Source organism: Manis javanica, chromosome 9 (genome assembly GCF_040802235.1).
Source record: "Manis javanica isolate MJ-LG chromosome 9, MJ_LKY, whole genome shotgun sequence".
Lineage (NCBI taxonomy): Eukaryota > Metazoa > Chordata > Mammalia > Pholidota > Manidae > Manis > Manis javanica.
This window is the reverse complement of record NC_133164.1, coordinates 90,962,655-90,976,190: the sequence shown is the minus strand read 5'-3', so window position 1 is coordinate 90,976,190 and position 13,536 is coordinate 90,962,655. Positions and strand designations below refer to the sequence as shown.

Below are 13,536 nucleotides of genomic sequence, written 5' to 3'. Positions count from 1 at the left end.
AGCCTTACCCCTTTTTCAGTTTACTCCTCCTGCTCATGTGTACACTCCCAAAGCAGTTGTTGGCACCATGCTCTGTACCTTTAGAGAGGTTGTGCAATTCTACATACAAAAAAAATTTTTTAATTTGATAGTTAACTTACCAGTTTTTGATTTTGTGATGGAACTTCAATCTTAAGTATATTGTTACTTGTTTTATTGTTACCAGAATTAAGGGTAAGTAATGTCACACAGATGTTGTCTTCAGTCTTTTGGTATGGTTTCTTTAACTTCTATTGAGCTTCTGTTGCAGGTATTGGACATGGGCGTATCTTCTAACGGTGCCATCATCATTAGCATATTCTTCCTGCTAAAAATAAATATCAAACTCCAAAGCCTGTATTGTCTCATGTTTTTGAAGAGAAAAGAATGAAACTTTATTCTGCTTTATACTACTTTCTCAATTAAGTTGGTTATTTATCACTCGTTACAAAAATAGAACTTCTACTTGAAATGTAAGTGCAGATGTAAAAAATAGATACCATTTCCCAGCCCCCTCTTTTCCAGTGCCTTCCAGCCAGATTTAATAGTTGATAGTTACAGGTAGTGAGGCTGATGCCAGTAATATCAGTAACATTTACCATATGTCGGGTACTGTAAGTACTGCACATATATCAACTCATTTAATCCTATACAGCAGGAAGTAGTAGTATCACCATTTTACAGATAAGGAACCTGAGACACACAGGGAGATTAACTTGCCCAAGGTCACAAAGAGATAATGAATTATTTAGAACGCAGGGAGTCTGCCTCTGAAGAAGACATATTTGCTTCCAGTTTTTACTTAAATGTAAAATTATAGCAAAAACTAAAACCCTGTCTCTCCAACTTTTTTTGCTTCCTCCTTTCTCAGAGGTAATCACTGTCTTGAAATAGTGTTCTAGGAGCTTTTTTTGTTGTTTTTTCAGCATTACTACATTATGTCATATTGTAAAGAAACCACCTAAATTACATTAAATGCTTTTTTACAAGTAAAGAAACACTTAGATTTCTAATAAACTAGGAAGTTATTCCACAGAATTCTATAAATCATCTGTAACTGATTCCTTAGTCAGAAGATATGGAAATGACTTGCAATATTTAGACAGTTTTTGTACCAGGTAGGTGGCATCACTTTGAAGTTGAGATTGAGTATTCATACTTACCATGTCAGCTGTAATATCAGATAGTTTTCAGTTTTCATGAATCTTTGAGCGTCAGCTTTGATTGAACATATATTGATGTGTCATTGTTTTTTTAAAATTAACCTTTGTAGTCTTACATTAGCATACTCAGATTTACCTCGTCTAAAAATATGAGGGCATGGTATTGTGTGAATGTTTTTGTTTAGTTTAAGTCTGTTCTCATGATGTCAGATTGCATCTACTGAGTTGCTTTTACTAGTTCTGTGCATTACAGGTATTACTACAGAAAACATCCTGGTGATGCAGGTTGTATAGTTGTGCAAGTATATTTGCAGAATTGATTCCCAGAAGTAGAATAGAATATCTAATTCCAAGGGAATGTGTTCAGATGTTGGTAGTGTACTCAAGCTCTCCAAAAGGTTCTACCTTTTTAAACACCTTGAACAAGCTCTGAGTGCATCTTTTTCTACACAACCTTGTCTACAAGGCAAGGCAAGGTCTCTGAATGTCAGAGATCTTTTATATTTTTGCATATCTGGTAGGTTAAAAATTAATTTTTTGCTCAAATCGGTTACATTTTAAAAGTATTAGCCATTTTGTTGGTTTTGAAAATTCCCTATGTCCTTTAACTACTTTTCTATTTGGTTCTAAGATTGTGTATTAATGTTTATCTTTGTATAGATAGTGGTCTTTCTGGATATAGTAAAGATGGCCTCAATTCATAACTATGAAATACTATAAATACTATGCTGTTTTTATTTTTTTTTCCTGATAATTTTAGCCATTAGGGTTTTTTGTTCAAGGTATGTATGTGGTAGGGATATAACTAATTGCTTTAAAGTAATAGTACATGTTTGCATGTCATGTATTGATTGATGATGAATCAGTAGTCTGTTTTTTAACTACATTGTGAAATGCCATTTTTCTTATGCTTAATTTTTATATATACATTTGCATACTTGGAAATGTATTCCCTTTTTTTACTGGCCTATTTGTCTTCCTTATATAGTAGTTTGTATTTTTGGTATTGCTCATGTCTATAATTGTATTGTACATTATGATTGTGTATATGAATATTCCTTCTCGCAACTTTTTTATATATATTTGCCTGCATACTTAGTATTTTAAATGACATTTTGCTAAGTAGACATTTCTTAATTTACTTGGCCTTGTCCCTGTTTTTGAATATACTGTTTGCTTTTATATTTGTCCTTCTGTCTGCTAGACAGTATTTCCCAGGTTTTTCAAGAGTGCTTACTTATATAAAACTTTTCATTTTCCAAGAATTTCAATTTCCATTTTTTTAAATTGCTTAAGATAAGTTTTTGTTTTGCTTGGGACATTTAATGATTAAAAATTACTAATGACATGCTCTCAATGTAGGAAGTAAGAATGTTTTAAATATATAGCACTGAAAATGAAAATTTAAAAATCGTGCTTAAGGTGTTACCTGTGTGTAGCTTTTTGATGGTTATTGATATATCAAATTACAAATAATATTCAAGGGAATAGTGCTAAGAATATGGATAACTGATTATGGAATCTTCTGGTTCAGTTATTTCTTTACATTTTATTCTGTTTTTAGCTTGAAATCATACTGATTTTAAATTTAGAAGTAATTTGGTAAGATGGAGGGAGATATGTGGATTCTTCAAAGCAAATATTGAGTTATTTTTTGAGATCTAAATATTAAGTCTAAAAATTTTATGGTTAATTCATCAGTTTTTCAAGGATCAGTAATCTTTTAACCATTTTTAACCTATTTTAACTAATCTTTTTATTGATTATGCAAATAGTTTTTCATTGTAGGAAAAAAGCTACAGAAGCAAAAGGCTTAGCCCTAGTATTGGCTCCAAGCATTATTTTGCATACTGCCCTTTTCGTGTAAATATTGTGTGCATCTTACCATGTCACTCTTTTCCTTTTTAATGTATGGATGTATCATAATTTAACTGCTATGTAGTCTTTAGCACATAGTGTTTTAGTTGTTTTGATATTGTAAACAGTATTTATGTTTTATGTTTTGATACTGTAAACATCTCTTTAGTTAACTCTTTACTCACATATGTCATTATCTCTTGAAGTAAATTCCTAAATGTGAGATTGCTGATTTATTTTAAAGACTTGATACATTTTACCAATCTGACTTTGAATAAGATTATACTAGATCGTTGTCTTTGATGATTTCTAAATAACGGTATCTGTAGGTCATCTCCTGGGCCATTCATTTTCTCCACAAAAAATGTGTCAGATGTGCTGGATAGATACAACAGGGCATTTGTTTTCAGAACAGTGCCATACCTCTTAGCTATGTGATTTGGATTTTCAAATACAGATCTTTGGCTTGGTTTCTAATCACCCATCTCTGTGGAATAAGAGTTTCAACAGATTTATGTGAACATTTTTAGTTGATCCTTACTGTCAACCTTAAGACTCAACCATTACATTTCAAGGATCTTGTTAAAGTTCCTCAAGATGAATTACATTACTTTTGGTCATTATCCCTTGTTTCTATTTTTTCTATTTTCCAAAAGTTAATTAACACCTGTGAACTGTGGTTCCCTCATCTCTATCCTTGTGGGTTTCTGCCTTTATAAATTGCTTTATTGTTTTAGTGGCTTTTCAGGAGGGAGCAGAGATAAATATGAGTTAGTTTGTTACATAAATGGAAGACCTTTTGTGTCTTATTAAATGTATTCATAATTCCTTCCAAAGCAACCCTTGTCTGAGTGGTTGTTACACATTGTCTGCATTGCTAACAACTAATCTTTCTGTTCCCTCTCTTAAATCTCTATATCACTACAGCTAGATGATGTTTAAGAGGAAATCAGTTCTCATCATTCCCTGTTTAGAACTCTTCAGTGCTTCCCATTACACTTTTGGATCTTATTTTAAAGCTCCATATATGGCCTATGATGACATCACTAGTCACAATTCTCCATTTAACCTCATCCTGTACCATCTCGCAGGCATCTGTTTTTCTCATAAGGAAGTTAAGCATGTTGTCACATCAGAGTTTTTGCTTTGCAGCCCCTGACAGAGTGGCTGGAGTGCTGTCTCTTTATCTTTACTTACCAGGTTCCTAATTTTCATTCAGGTTTGTGATACCTTGTCATCTCTTCAGAGTCTTCTCTATCCCTTTTATTTTGTTCCATCTACCCTTTTTCCTCCCAGTGTATTACGTTGTCATTTTGTTTTCATTTTTCCTTCATGGTACCCACCACTATTAGAAACTTTAAAACTTTGTATACTTGTCATCTGTATTCTCATTAGAATGTGAGCTCCATCAGAGGAATTTTGTTTTGCTTTGTTTTTCATGTGTAACTCCATGTCGTAAAATGGAGAGTGCCTTTCTCTTTGTAGGCACTCGGGTGTTTTTGTAAATGATAGTAGGCCATCAAATGAATAAATGAATGCAAGTACAAATGTAATTTACAATAAGTATGTAATATTTATATTTTAAATTGGTAGTTTATTTTGTAATTAAATCAGAAAAGACTGATGCTTTAATTAATATATAAAAGTGATTTAAGGTATTTGAGGTGTTTGAAGAAAATCGTATCCAGCATAAGAGGTTAACTAATTTTTAACCATATTAGTATAATCATCACATTAATCATATTAGTATAGTCCAGTACTTTTTAAAAAGTGGGCTTGTATGTTCAAGGACCACATTTCCAACTGCAGTTGAGCATTTTGAACAAAAGAATGAATGGCCATTTTGAAAATGTAAAATTCCTGTACCAGTTTGCTCTTTAGTTCAGAAAAATAACATATTAATGATATGTGGGACAGTATGAATGGCAAATGAACAGGACTCAGCAGAGCAAAAGCGCTGAATTTGTGAGAGTCACAGTGCTACCTGGTGGGAGAATTGAACCTACAAGTGAAATCAGTCTTTAAGCCAGTGTTCATTCTTTTACATACAAAGAGGAATTGAAGCTGTAATTGCTCTCTGTTCACTCATTCATGGAATAAAATTGTTACTGGTAATACCCTTCAAGAGCAGCACTGTAATTAAAGAATTTATGCATGTAGAGCAATTAGCACCCTGCCTGAGGCAAAGTGTGTGCTCAATAACTGATAACAGTTGTTTGTTTCTGTAGCTGAGTGTTACTAGGAATGAGAGGAGCTTGAAACCTAGTTGAAACTAAGCTGTGGAGGGCATTATAGGGCATTATAGACTGAGCAGATGCCTGCAGCGTCCAAAGGAGAGAGTGGTGGCATTGGCAGTGTTTGAGAACCTCCTTGTAGTTGCTGAGTATATGGAATGACCAGAGATTTATTTGCAACAGGGAGACCAGAAAGGACTTAATTAAAAAATTTTATATTGTGGGTAATGAAGGCCTGAACCATAGTTGATGATAGCAATGAGAAAATGGAGAAATGGGCAGGTATGGGGAACAATTGAATCACTGTATTTATTAATTGGGTCTGAGGGTAGAGGAGTGGGAGGAATCAGTTATAAATAAGATTTTGAAAACTATGGGGCAAATGATTTTGACATTAACTAAAAGGGTATTAAACTTGGGAAATGGGGGAAGTGATGATTTTGTTTTTAGGTCTTTTTTATTTTAATTGTAAAAGTACATACTCCTTAAAGTTCAGAAACTGTTACTAAGTATACAGATAACACCTAAAATCTCATCACCCCTTAAATAACCTTTGACAAGACTTGGAAGATGGAATCATACAGTATATGGTATTCTATACATTGCCTTTTTTTACACATTCACTGTGGTAATATATATTCACATAATTGCCATGATTATATACTCATTTTAATAGGTCATATTCTGTTTTAAAGAAGTGTTTCTTTACCCAGCTGCCTATTGTTCAGCATTTACATTTTTTCCTGTTTCTTGCAATTGAAAATAATTGTTTTGAATCACCAAAGCTAAGTCTTTACTTACCTATGATAATTTTCTCATACATTCCTAGAAGTAGGGGGAAAATTTTTTTTAAATATTAAGGCAGTATGATTTTCATGCTCAAGACAGCTATCATTTAAGAGGACAGAATGAGATGTCCAGGGGATGTGAAAGTGGAGATTCTTAGTATTACTGATACAAATTCATATGGCCCAATCTGTGAAGGACAATTGGCAGCAAGTATCAGAAGCCCTTATTTTACATAATGATGTTTTCGCTCTTAGCCTTTACCAGGTGATTTAACTTGCATAATGTTGTAAAAGTAACTAGGTAGTAGGATAGGTTCTGGGAGCAGTTAGAGCGATGGTTTAGCTTTTTCTTTTACATTTAAAAAATTGTGGTAAAATACATACAAAATTGATTGTTCTTCAGTGTACGGTTCAGTAGTATTAAGTACATTCACGTTGTTATTCAGCCTATCTCCAGAACTCTTCATTTTGCAAAACTGAAATTGTCTACCCATTCAACAACTCCCCGATCCCCTGTTGTCCCCAGCCCCAACCACCACCATTCTTTCTGTCTCTATGAATTTGATTACTCTGGGTACCTAATATAAGTGGAATCATTTGTCTTTTTGTGACTGGCTTTTTTCACTTAGTATAATGTCCTCTAAGTTCGTCCATGTGGTGTAATACGTGCCAGAATTTCCTTTTTAAGGCTGAATATAGTATTCATGGTTGGTATATACCAAATTTTATTTTCCCTTTCATCTATATTGATGGCTACTTGGATTGCTTCCACCTTTTGGCTATTGTGAATAATGCTGCTATGAACATGGGTTTATAGCAAATATCTCTTGAGTTCTTGCTTTAAAATCTTTGGGGTATATACCTGCAGGTGAGATTGTTGGATCATACGGCAATTCTGTTTTCAATTTTTTTGAGAAATTGCCACACCATAGCATACTACCATAGCAGCTGCACCATTTAAAATTTCCTACCAACAATACACAGGGCTCTAATTTTTCCATATCCTTGCTAACAACTTATTTCTGTTTTTGCTGATAGTAGCCATACTATCATACCTAATGTGATAATACGCATATGATCTATCTGTTACTGTGTATAGAAGTATGAGGCAGTATCTTACAGTTTTGATTTGCATTTCCTTAATTAGTGATAGCATCTTTTCATTTGTTACTATTTGCATATCTTCTTTGGATAAATGTCTATTCAAGTCATTTGTCCATTTTTAAAATCAGGTGGTTTGGTTTTTGTTATTTAACATGATGGTGCAGTCTTAAGTTAATTGTATTTGTTACTAGAAAGAGTTTGGAGACATCTGATCCACCCAGTGCTGGAAATTATTCTGGAATATTTACTAAAAAGAAGCCTCTGCTTAAATTGTTTCTGATGCGAGGGGAGCACAGTGTTTTGAGAGTGGTCTTTTCCTTTTTCTGAACAATTGCTAGACATTTATTATAAACTTTTATTGAAGAAATATCAAGAAATTATTTCTTCAAATACATCCATATATATATATATAAACACTCAACACACACTCATGCATTGGAGAAAATGTGGAAAACACCAAAAATCTGGAATGGAAGATAAAAGTCACAACCTACTATTGACATTGAAAATACACAGTTTGAAATAATAGCCCTCTAGTTTCTTCTCCCTTTCCTCCTCGCAGACCAATTTTGTTTATGGAATTTTAGATCCATATTGGTATATAAAGAATCATTTTTCTTCTAATTGTTTCATTACTGTTACTCATGTATTATTTGTCATTATTTCATTATTCATGTATTATATATAAGCTATTCCAGTCAACTACATTAAAATAAAGGACAGAGATGTATAAATTATGAAGAGTAACAAAAATTGTACAGGTTCCTTGCATATCAGAGTGGCCTTTCTGTTCACCCATGAACAACAGCTTGGCTGAATATAGAATTCTTGAATCAATTTTTTCTTTTTCCCTTTTTACCTAGTTACTGTATTTTTTTCTTTCTCCTACACATTTAAAATCTGACTAGCAGTTATCTAGTATATTGGTCTTTAATTTTGCTTAATATTTGATAGGTCCTTTTACATAAGTTGTTGCCTTTTATTTTTGTCAATTTTTTATAGTTTCTCCTTAAATTCTTATTATACGTTTAGTCTCCATGTTTCTCCTCATTTCTACGCTTTTCCTTTAGTACTTCCCATGGGTTTTTTTGTTTTTGTTTTTGCTGTTGTACTTATTCTCCTTATAGCATGCTTGTCTAATGTTGGGAGTAGAGATTATTTTGTCTGATTTTTATGGGTTTGTATTGAAAAAAGATTTATTATAGCTTATACTTGGTCAGCCTACAGTTTCTGCAGCTCCAGGGCACGTCAAGAGGAAATCAGATTGAGAAATTTCAGTGTCAGTGTTTTTGAATTTGCCAAATCAACTCAGACTGACACTGGAACCTCACATCTCTCTTGCCAGCACTCCAACCACACAGTCTACCCTTTCAGTTATTGTGGTCCCTGGATCCCTCCCCATGCTTCTGGGAATCCCAAGAGGAGCAGGTTGCCTTGTTAAAATGATTGAAGAGAATCAGCAATATAAAAATACCCATAACAGATATGCCTCCAGAGCTTGGCAAAGTCTATAGGACTGTTTAGACCTATTTAATGTAAATAAGAAATACTGTTTAATTAACTACTGTCTACTTTTTATAAGACTTAATGTGTATTACTTTGTTGATTAGCTACAGATATAAATACATATATATATTGCTGACAGTGTGTGCTTTAAGCATTTCCTCTCTCCACTTTTAGACTAGTTTTCCTAAGCTGTGGGTTTAGGAATTATGCAAACAAATATTTGAAATATATATTTGATGGAAGTAATGGACTCTGAGGAAGGACCTAAGGGTCATTTCAGAAAGGCAAGTAAGTATAAATATAATTATATAGTTAAATATATAATATCTTTATTTCTTTTTAAAATAAAGAATTTAAGTTCCAGTAAATAAAATCTTTACTATTGCATAAATAATTTATGGGATTTAATTTCACTGCATATAAGTCATTTTTTACTTTTAGGTTCTGAAGTTTTTCTTACAATGGAATGTACGTACTTTTGACAGTGTAGCACTGACCTTTTTTTTTGTTTTCTCATGCTAATTTTGGAACTACTTCAAACCTTTTTTTCCCCCCAACATCAGCCATTCTTAGTCTTGGAGTTGTTCATTAGATTCTTATGTAATTTAGAATATACATGTCTTACATGATTTTTAAATATATGTGTCTTTACTGTCTTACTGAATCAGTGTTTTCAGCCTATACAGTGTTTTAAAACTTGACTTTTGTATTTTCCTGTTTTGGTTTTTTGGCTTTGTTTCATCTGCACATCTTTAAAGCATGTATTCTAAGTTACAGATAAAAATATTTTTGTGCGTTGAGGAGATCAGGCCAGAAATAAAGGACTGTGGTTAGATATTGCTCTCAGTTGACTGGTCCTTGATCAATAGTTTTGAGAGACAGTTTAGCTTTGTGGTGAAAAGTGGGGATTCTGGAACTGTACTGTGTGAGTTTAAATTCTGGTTTAACCACTTACTAGCTCAGTGACACTGGGCAAAGCATTTGACCTTGTAACTCAGTTTCCTAGTCTGTAAAATAGAAAAGGATTATGCCTGCTTTACATGGTTATTATGAGATTTAAATGAGTTGGGTGCTTGAAACTGCTCAACAGAGTACTTCAGAAGTTCCAGGTGAAAACAAAAATGGGGAGGTTTATAGCTTATCTCCGTCTTATCCTTTAGTGACTGTATATCAAGTTTAGAGGGATACTCAAGTGTAAGATGTCTGCATTTTTATAATTATAGTACTCTCAAAAATGATGTCTATTGCTGGTAATATTCTTAGCATCTCAGTGATTGCACCTGGATTTCTAAGTTCTTTTAAACAGTATATTCAGTCCTTTTTTGAGATTCTGGCTTATCTGCATCAGGCCTACTTGTCTGCTGTTTATGGAATCTGCCTCTTTACAAAATTAGGTACAGTATTTCCTGGTGTTCACCCTCTTGGTAGTTCATAATTTCTTAGAAGTAATTGTCTCAGGAATCAAATTGGTCTAATATGTTTTCTGCGTTTTACCCCAGTGTTATGGAATATAACTTGTTAAGAGGCTCAGATTCAATTAAAGGGTGGTGTTTACATTATTTCCTTGACTGGTTTAGATTTTCTGTCTATTCTGTAGAATAAAAACAAAAGCAGAATAGGTGTTTAGAAATTCTACCATTGACTTCTATTTTAAGATGTTAGACTGCGTGGCAGCTTTTCTTTCTTAGAACTTGTGGAAAATAGAACAAAGAAATATGTAGAACCTAATATAGTCTGTCTTTATCATATAACTATATAATAAAGATAGATATAATTCAGGGGACGAAATGGAAAGAAAGAAAATGGAGAAACAGGTGAAATGTAGAAAGATTCAGAGCTGCACTGTTAAATTAATTAAAATTAAATAAAATTTAATTCCTTAGTACTAGCCATATCTGAAATGGTCAGTAGCCACATGTGGCTTTGAGTGTTGGGTTGTGCAGATAACAGAACATTTCCATTATCACAGAGAAATTCTATTCATAAGGATGATAAAAAAATGCTCAAAAGATAGATATAGATAAAATGGAGAAATAAATATGTAGGAAATGATGAAATTATATTTACCATATATAGTGTATGTATAGCTCTGCTCTAATAAGAGGAGGAATGGTACAGGTGCCCCAAGAATTGGATTGAAGAAACCATATTCTGGCATGTACCTTCCTAAAAGTGGGAGCACTTATACAAATGCTTTATGCCCAGAAATGAAACACCTAGAAGCAGGAATTTGGAACAACACATAGTGGCAACAATCAGGAGGGTCAGCTCCTCTGCATCCCCCACTTCTGGGACCGTAGAAGCAGTGAAGATTCTATGTATAGGAGCTTGGAACAGAGGAAAACGAGTGGTGGGGATCATCTGTATCTGGAAAATCACTTGCCTGTGTAAGCCATATTGGATCTTGTCCTCTTCATTAACAACCCAAGCTTGTACGTAAAGTGTATAGTTACATAAAGATAATAAAATTACTGAAACTACCAATCATTTTTAGAAAGACAGCAGGCTCATAGGGAAGAACTTTCCCCTAGGAAATAGTTAATAGAAAAACCAGCACAGTTGCGTAAACTTCCTACTGAAAATGCCTAAACACCTAAAGGTCCTGCACCGCCCCTAATTAGTATCTGACAGAAAACAGGTGTCCTTACAGCCATCGTATGTAAAATTCTGTACTTTTTAACTTGGATCAACAAAGGAATGGTTGGGAATTGTAGACAAGTAGCAAGGAAACACTATAAGCAATGGCATCAAATCCATAATGGCTGTGAAATGAAAGTAGAACAAGTGAGGTACTTTGTGAGGTTCTAGAAAACTGAAATTATCTGATGAACTTTAAACTTAATGTAAGTCAGTGCTCCATCTTGAACAATGCATTCCTAAAAATGTGAATAAAAATAAATTATACTAAATCTTAGTAACAAGGTCATGAGGGACAATTTTTCCCCAGAGAGGTACTTCTTAAATTACAAAATGCCTTACTATAGTTACTCATGTTTTTAAGTCCCCATATATTGTTTGAGAAATAAAATTAGAACATAGATCGATCATTTAAAAAGGCAATGCAATTTAAAAATAACATTGTCCTTTTGGCTAAGTTGGAATACCATTTAGCAGTCAGGAAGAACTGATCTGTGTATCGAGAAGGATTTAGTTGTTAGTGAATTAAAGTGGAGACTGTGATGCCAATTTTGACAGTAGTCCCATCAACTTTTCTTCAATCTGTCAAGCAAAAGATGGGCCACAATCTGCTGTCTTCTCTTGCCTTTTCATTAACTGTAAAGAAGCAATATCCTGTTTGCATCTGTGAAATTCCCTTTGCATTTGGATCACTGGAATTTATTTAGTGCTGAATCTCATTCAGTATTATAAGATTCTGTTCTAATTTTTTCTTTAGACTGGAACTTAACAGCCAATTAGCTGAAGTCCAGGGGGTTATCAGAGTGGGCCTAAGTATTGCCATTCTTAGTGTGTCATATCTATGTGAAGTGAACTCTGTATGAAGGTCGGAGATGCCCTGTAGATGATGCAGAACTGAAAGTCACAGCATAGTTGTAAATGATAGTGTTAAGACTTTCCTTTGACAGTAGAACACAGGATTAAGCAAAGGAACAAAAACGACAGATAAAAGATGATGGACAGAAGGAATACTGGGACAAGGAAAGAAGATAGGAACAAACAACACAGCTTTCGTCATGCCTACCATAATTCAGTGTAGTGTCGCCAGCCAGCAGCTGGTATGTATGCCAGGTGGCTCTTTTTCTTCAGCTCACTATTTACACCTGTCTTAGAATTTCCCATCCTTGGAGGAGTGGAGCATTTGGATGACAAGTGCTAGTGAGGTTGCTTGAGTTCGGCTTTGGCTCTGCCTGCTGGTTTTCATTCTGTCTGCAGTACCACATTGCCACTTTGACTAATCAGTGAGTACTATTTCCCTTCGAATTGCTTTCTACACTCATAAGGGGACAATATAACTTCTATTCATCAAGAAACTCTGCTCTTCAAGCCTCTAATAGTTACTTTTAGATTTTCTGAATTCTTCAGCTTCTTGAATGAAATCTCCCAATACTGCATAGAAGAAACATTTTCATACATTACGTGGATGAAAAATTGCCAGAATCTTTATACCTAACTTGAAACCCTGCTATTGCACTTAAACTCTGTTGTAGGGGAGATAATTAAAGTTTTATCATAAAGTAACTAGTATTTAGCATTTATTTACTCTGCCAAGTATGCCATTCTATGTACTAATTCTGTTTTTATTTGCAACTATATGAATAGATAATATACCTGTTTTATGAAGAACACTGAGTCATAGGAATACTGATGTATTTAAAGAAAATTTGAAAAATAATACATTAAGACCACTTACAGTTCCTGATATTTTTACATGTTCAGTCTTACGAGAATCATAGAATAAAAACATAACCTTAAGTATAGTTAGTAGCCATACTGTATGTATAAATTTATATCTTACTTGGATCTTTATTTTGGTTAGTCTTCCTTGAGTATATGGATTAGACTAATGAACCAAGAAGAGTTATGGATGCTAGAACTTAATGTGAATTTGAAGAAACTGCAATATCAAGCCCATTCTCTTCTCATCTTTGAAATGTAGATATCAAATCTAATGATTCATAAAATATTTTCAAGCTCTAAAATTCAGTGCTTTTGACTTTTTCTCTATCCTTATCATAGTTGGGAACTTCTGAGAAGTTTAATTCAAGTTACAAAAGCAGTATGCAAGGTTTATTTCCTTGCCTTTTTTCTGAAAACACTTTCCACGATAAAAACAAAATATGTTCATTATAGGCAATTTGGAAAATACTGAAAAATAAAACAAAACCACTCACAAGTTAACAACAACCA

The 13,536-nt window shown here is 33.6% G+C and overlaps 1 protein-coding gene across 7 annotated transcripts in view; it reads left to right on the top strand.

Annotated features, from left to right (window-relative positions):
• Positions 1 to 13,536, top strand: part of RPRD1A (regulation of nuclear pre-mRNA domain containing 1A) — a 97,723-nt gene that overhangs the window by 51,312 nt on the left and 32,875 nt on the right. Inside the window, exon 7 of one of the 7 annotated variants that reach the window (XM_037017424.2) lies at positions 290 to 12,863. The exons of the other annotated variants lie outside the window; for them this stretch is intronic. Within the exon in view, the coding sequence (XP_036873319.1) occupies positions 290 to 409 (120 nt within the window). The 3' untranslated portion in view covers positions 410 to 12,863. Of the gene's footprint in view, positions 1 to 289; positions 12,864 to 13,536 lie in introns of those variants that run through there. 7 annotated transcript variants of the gene reach the window in all.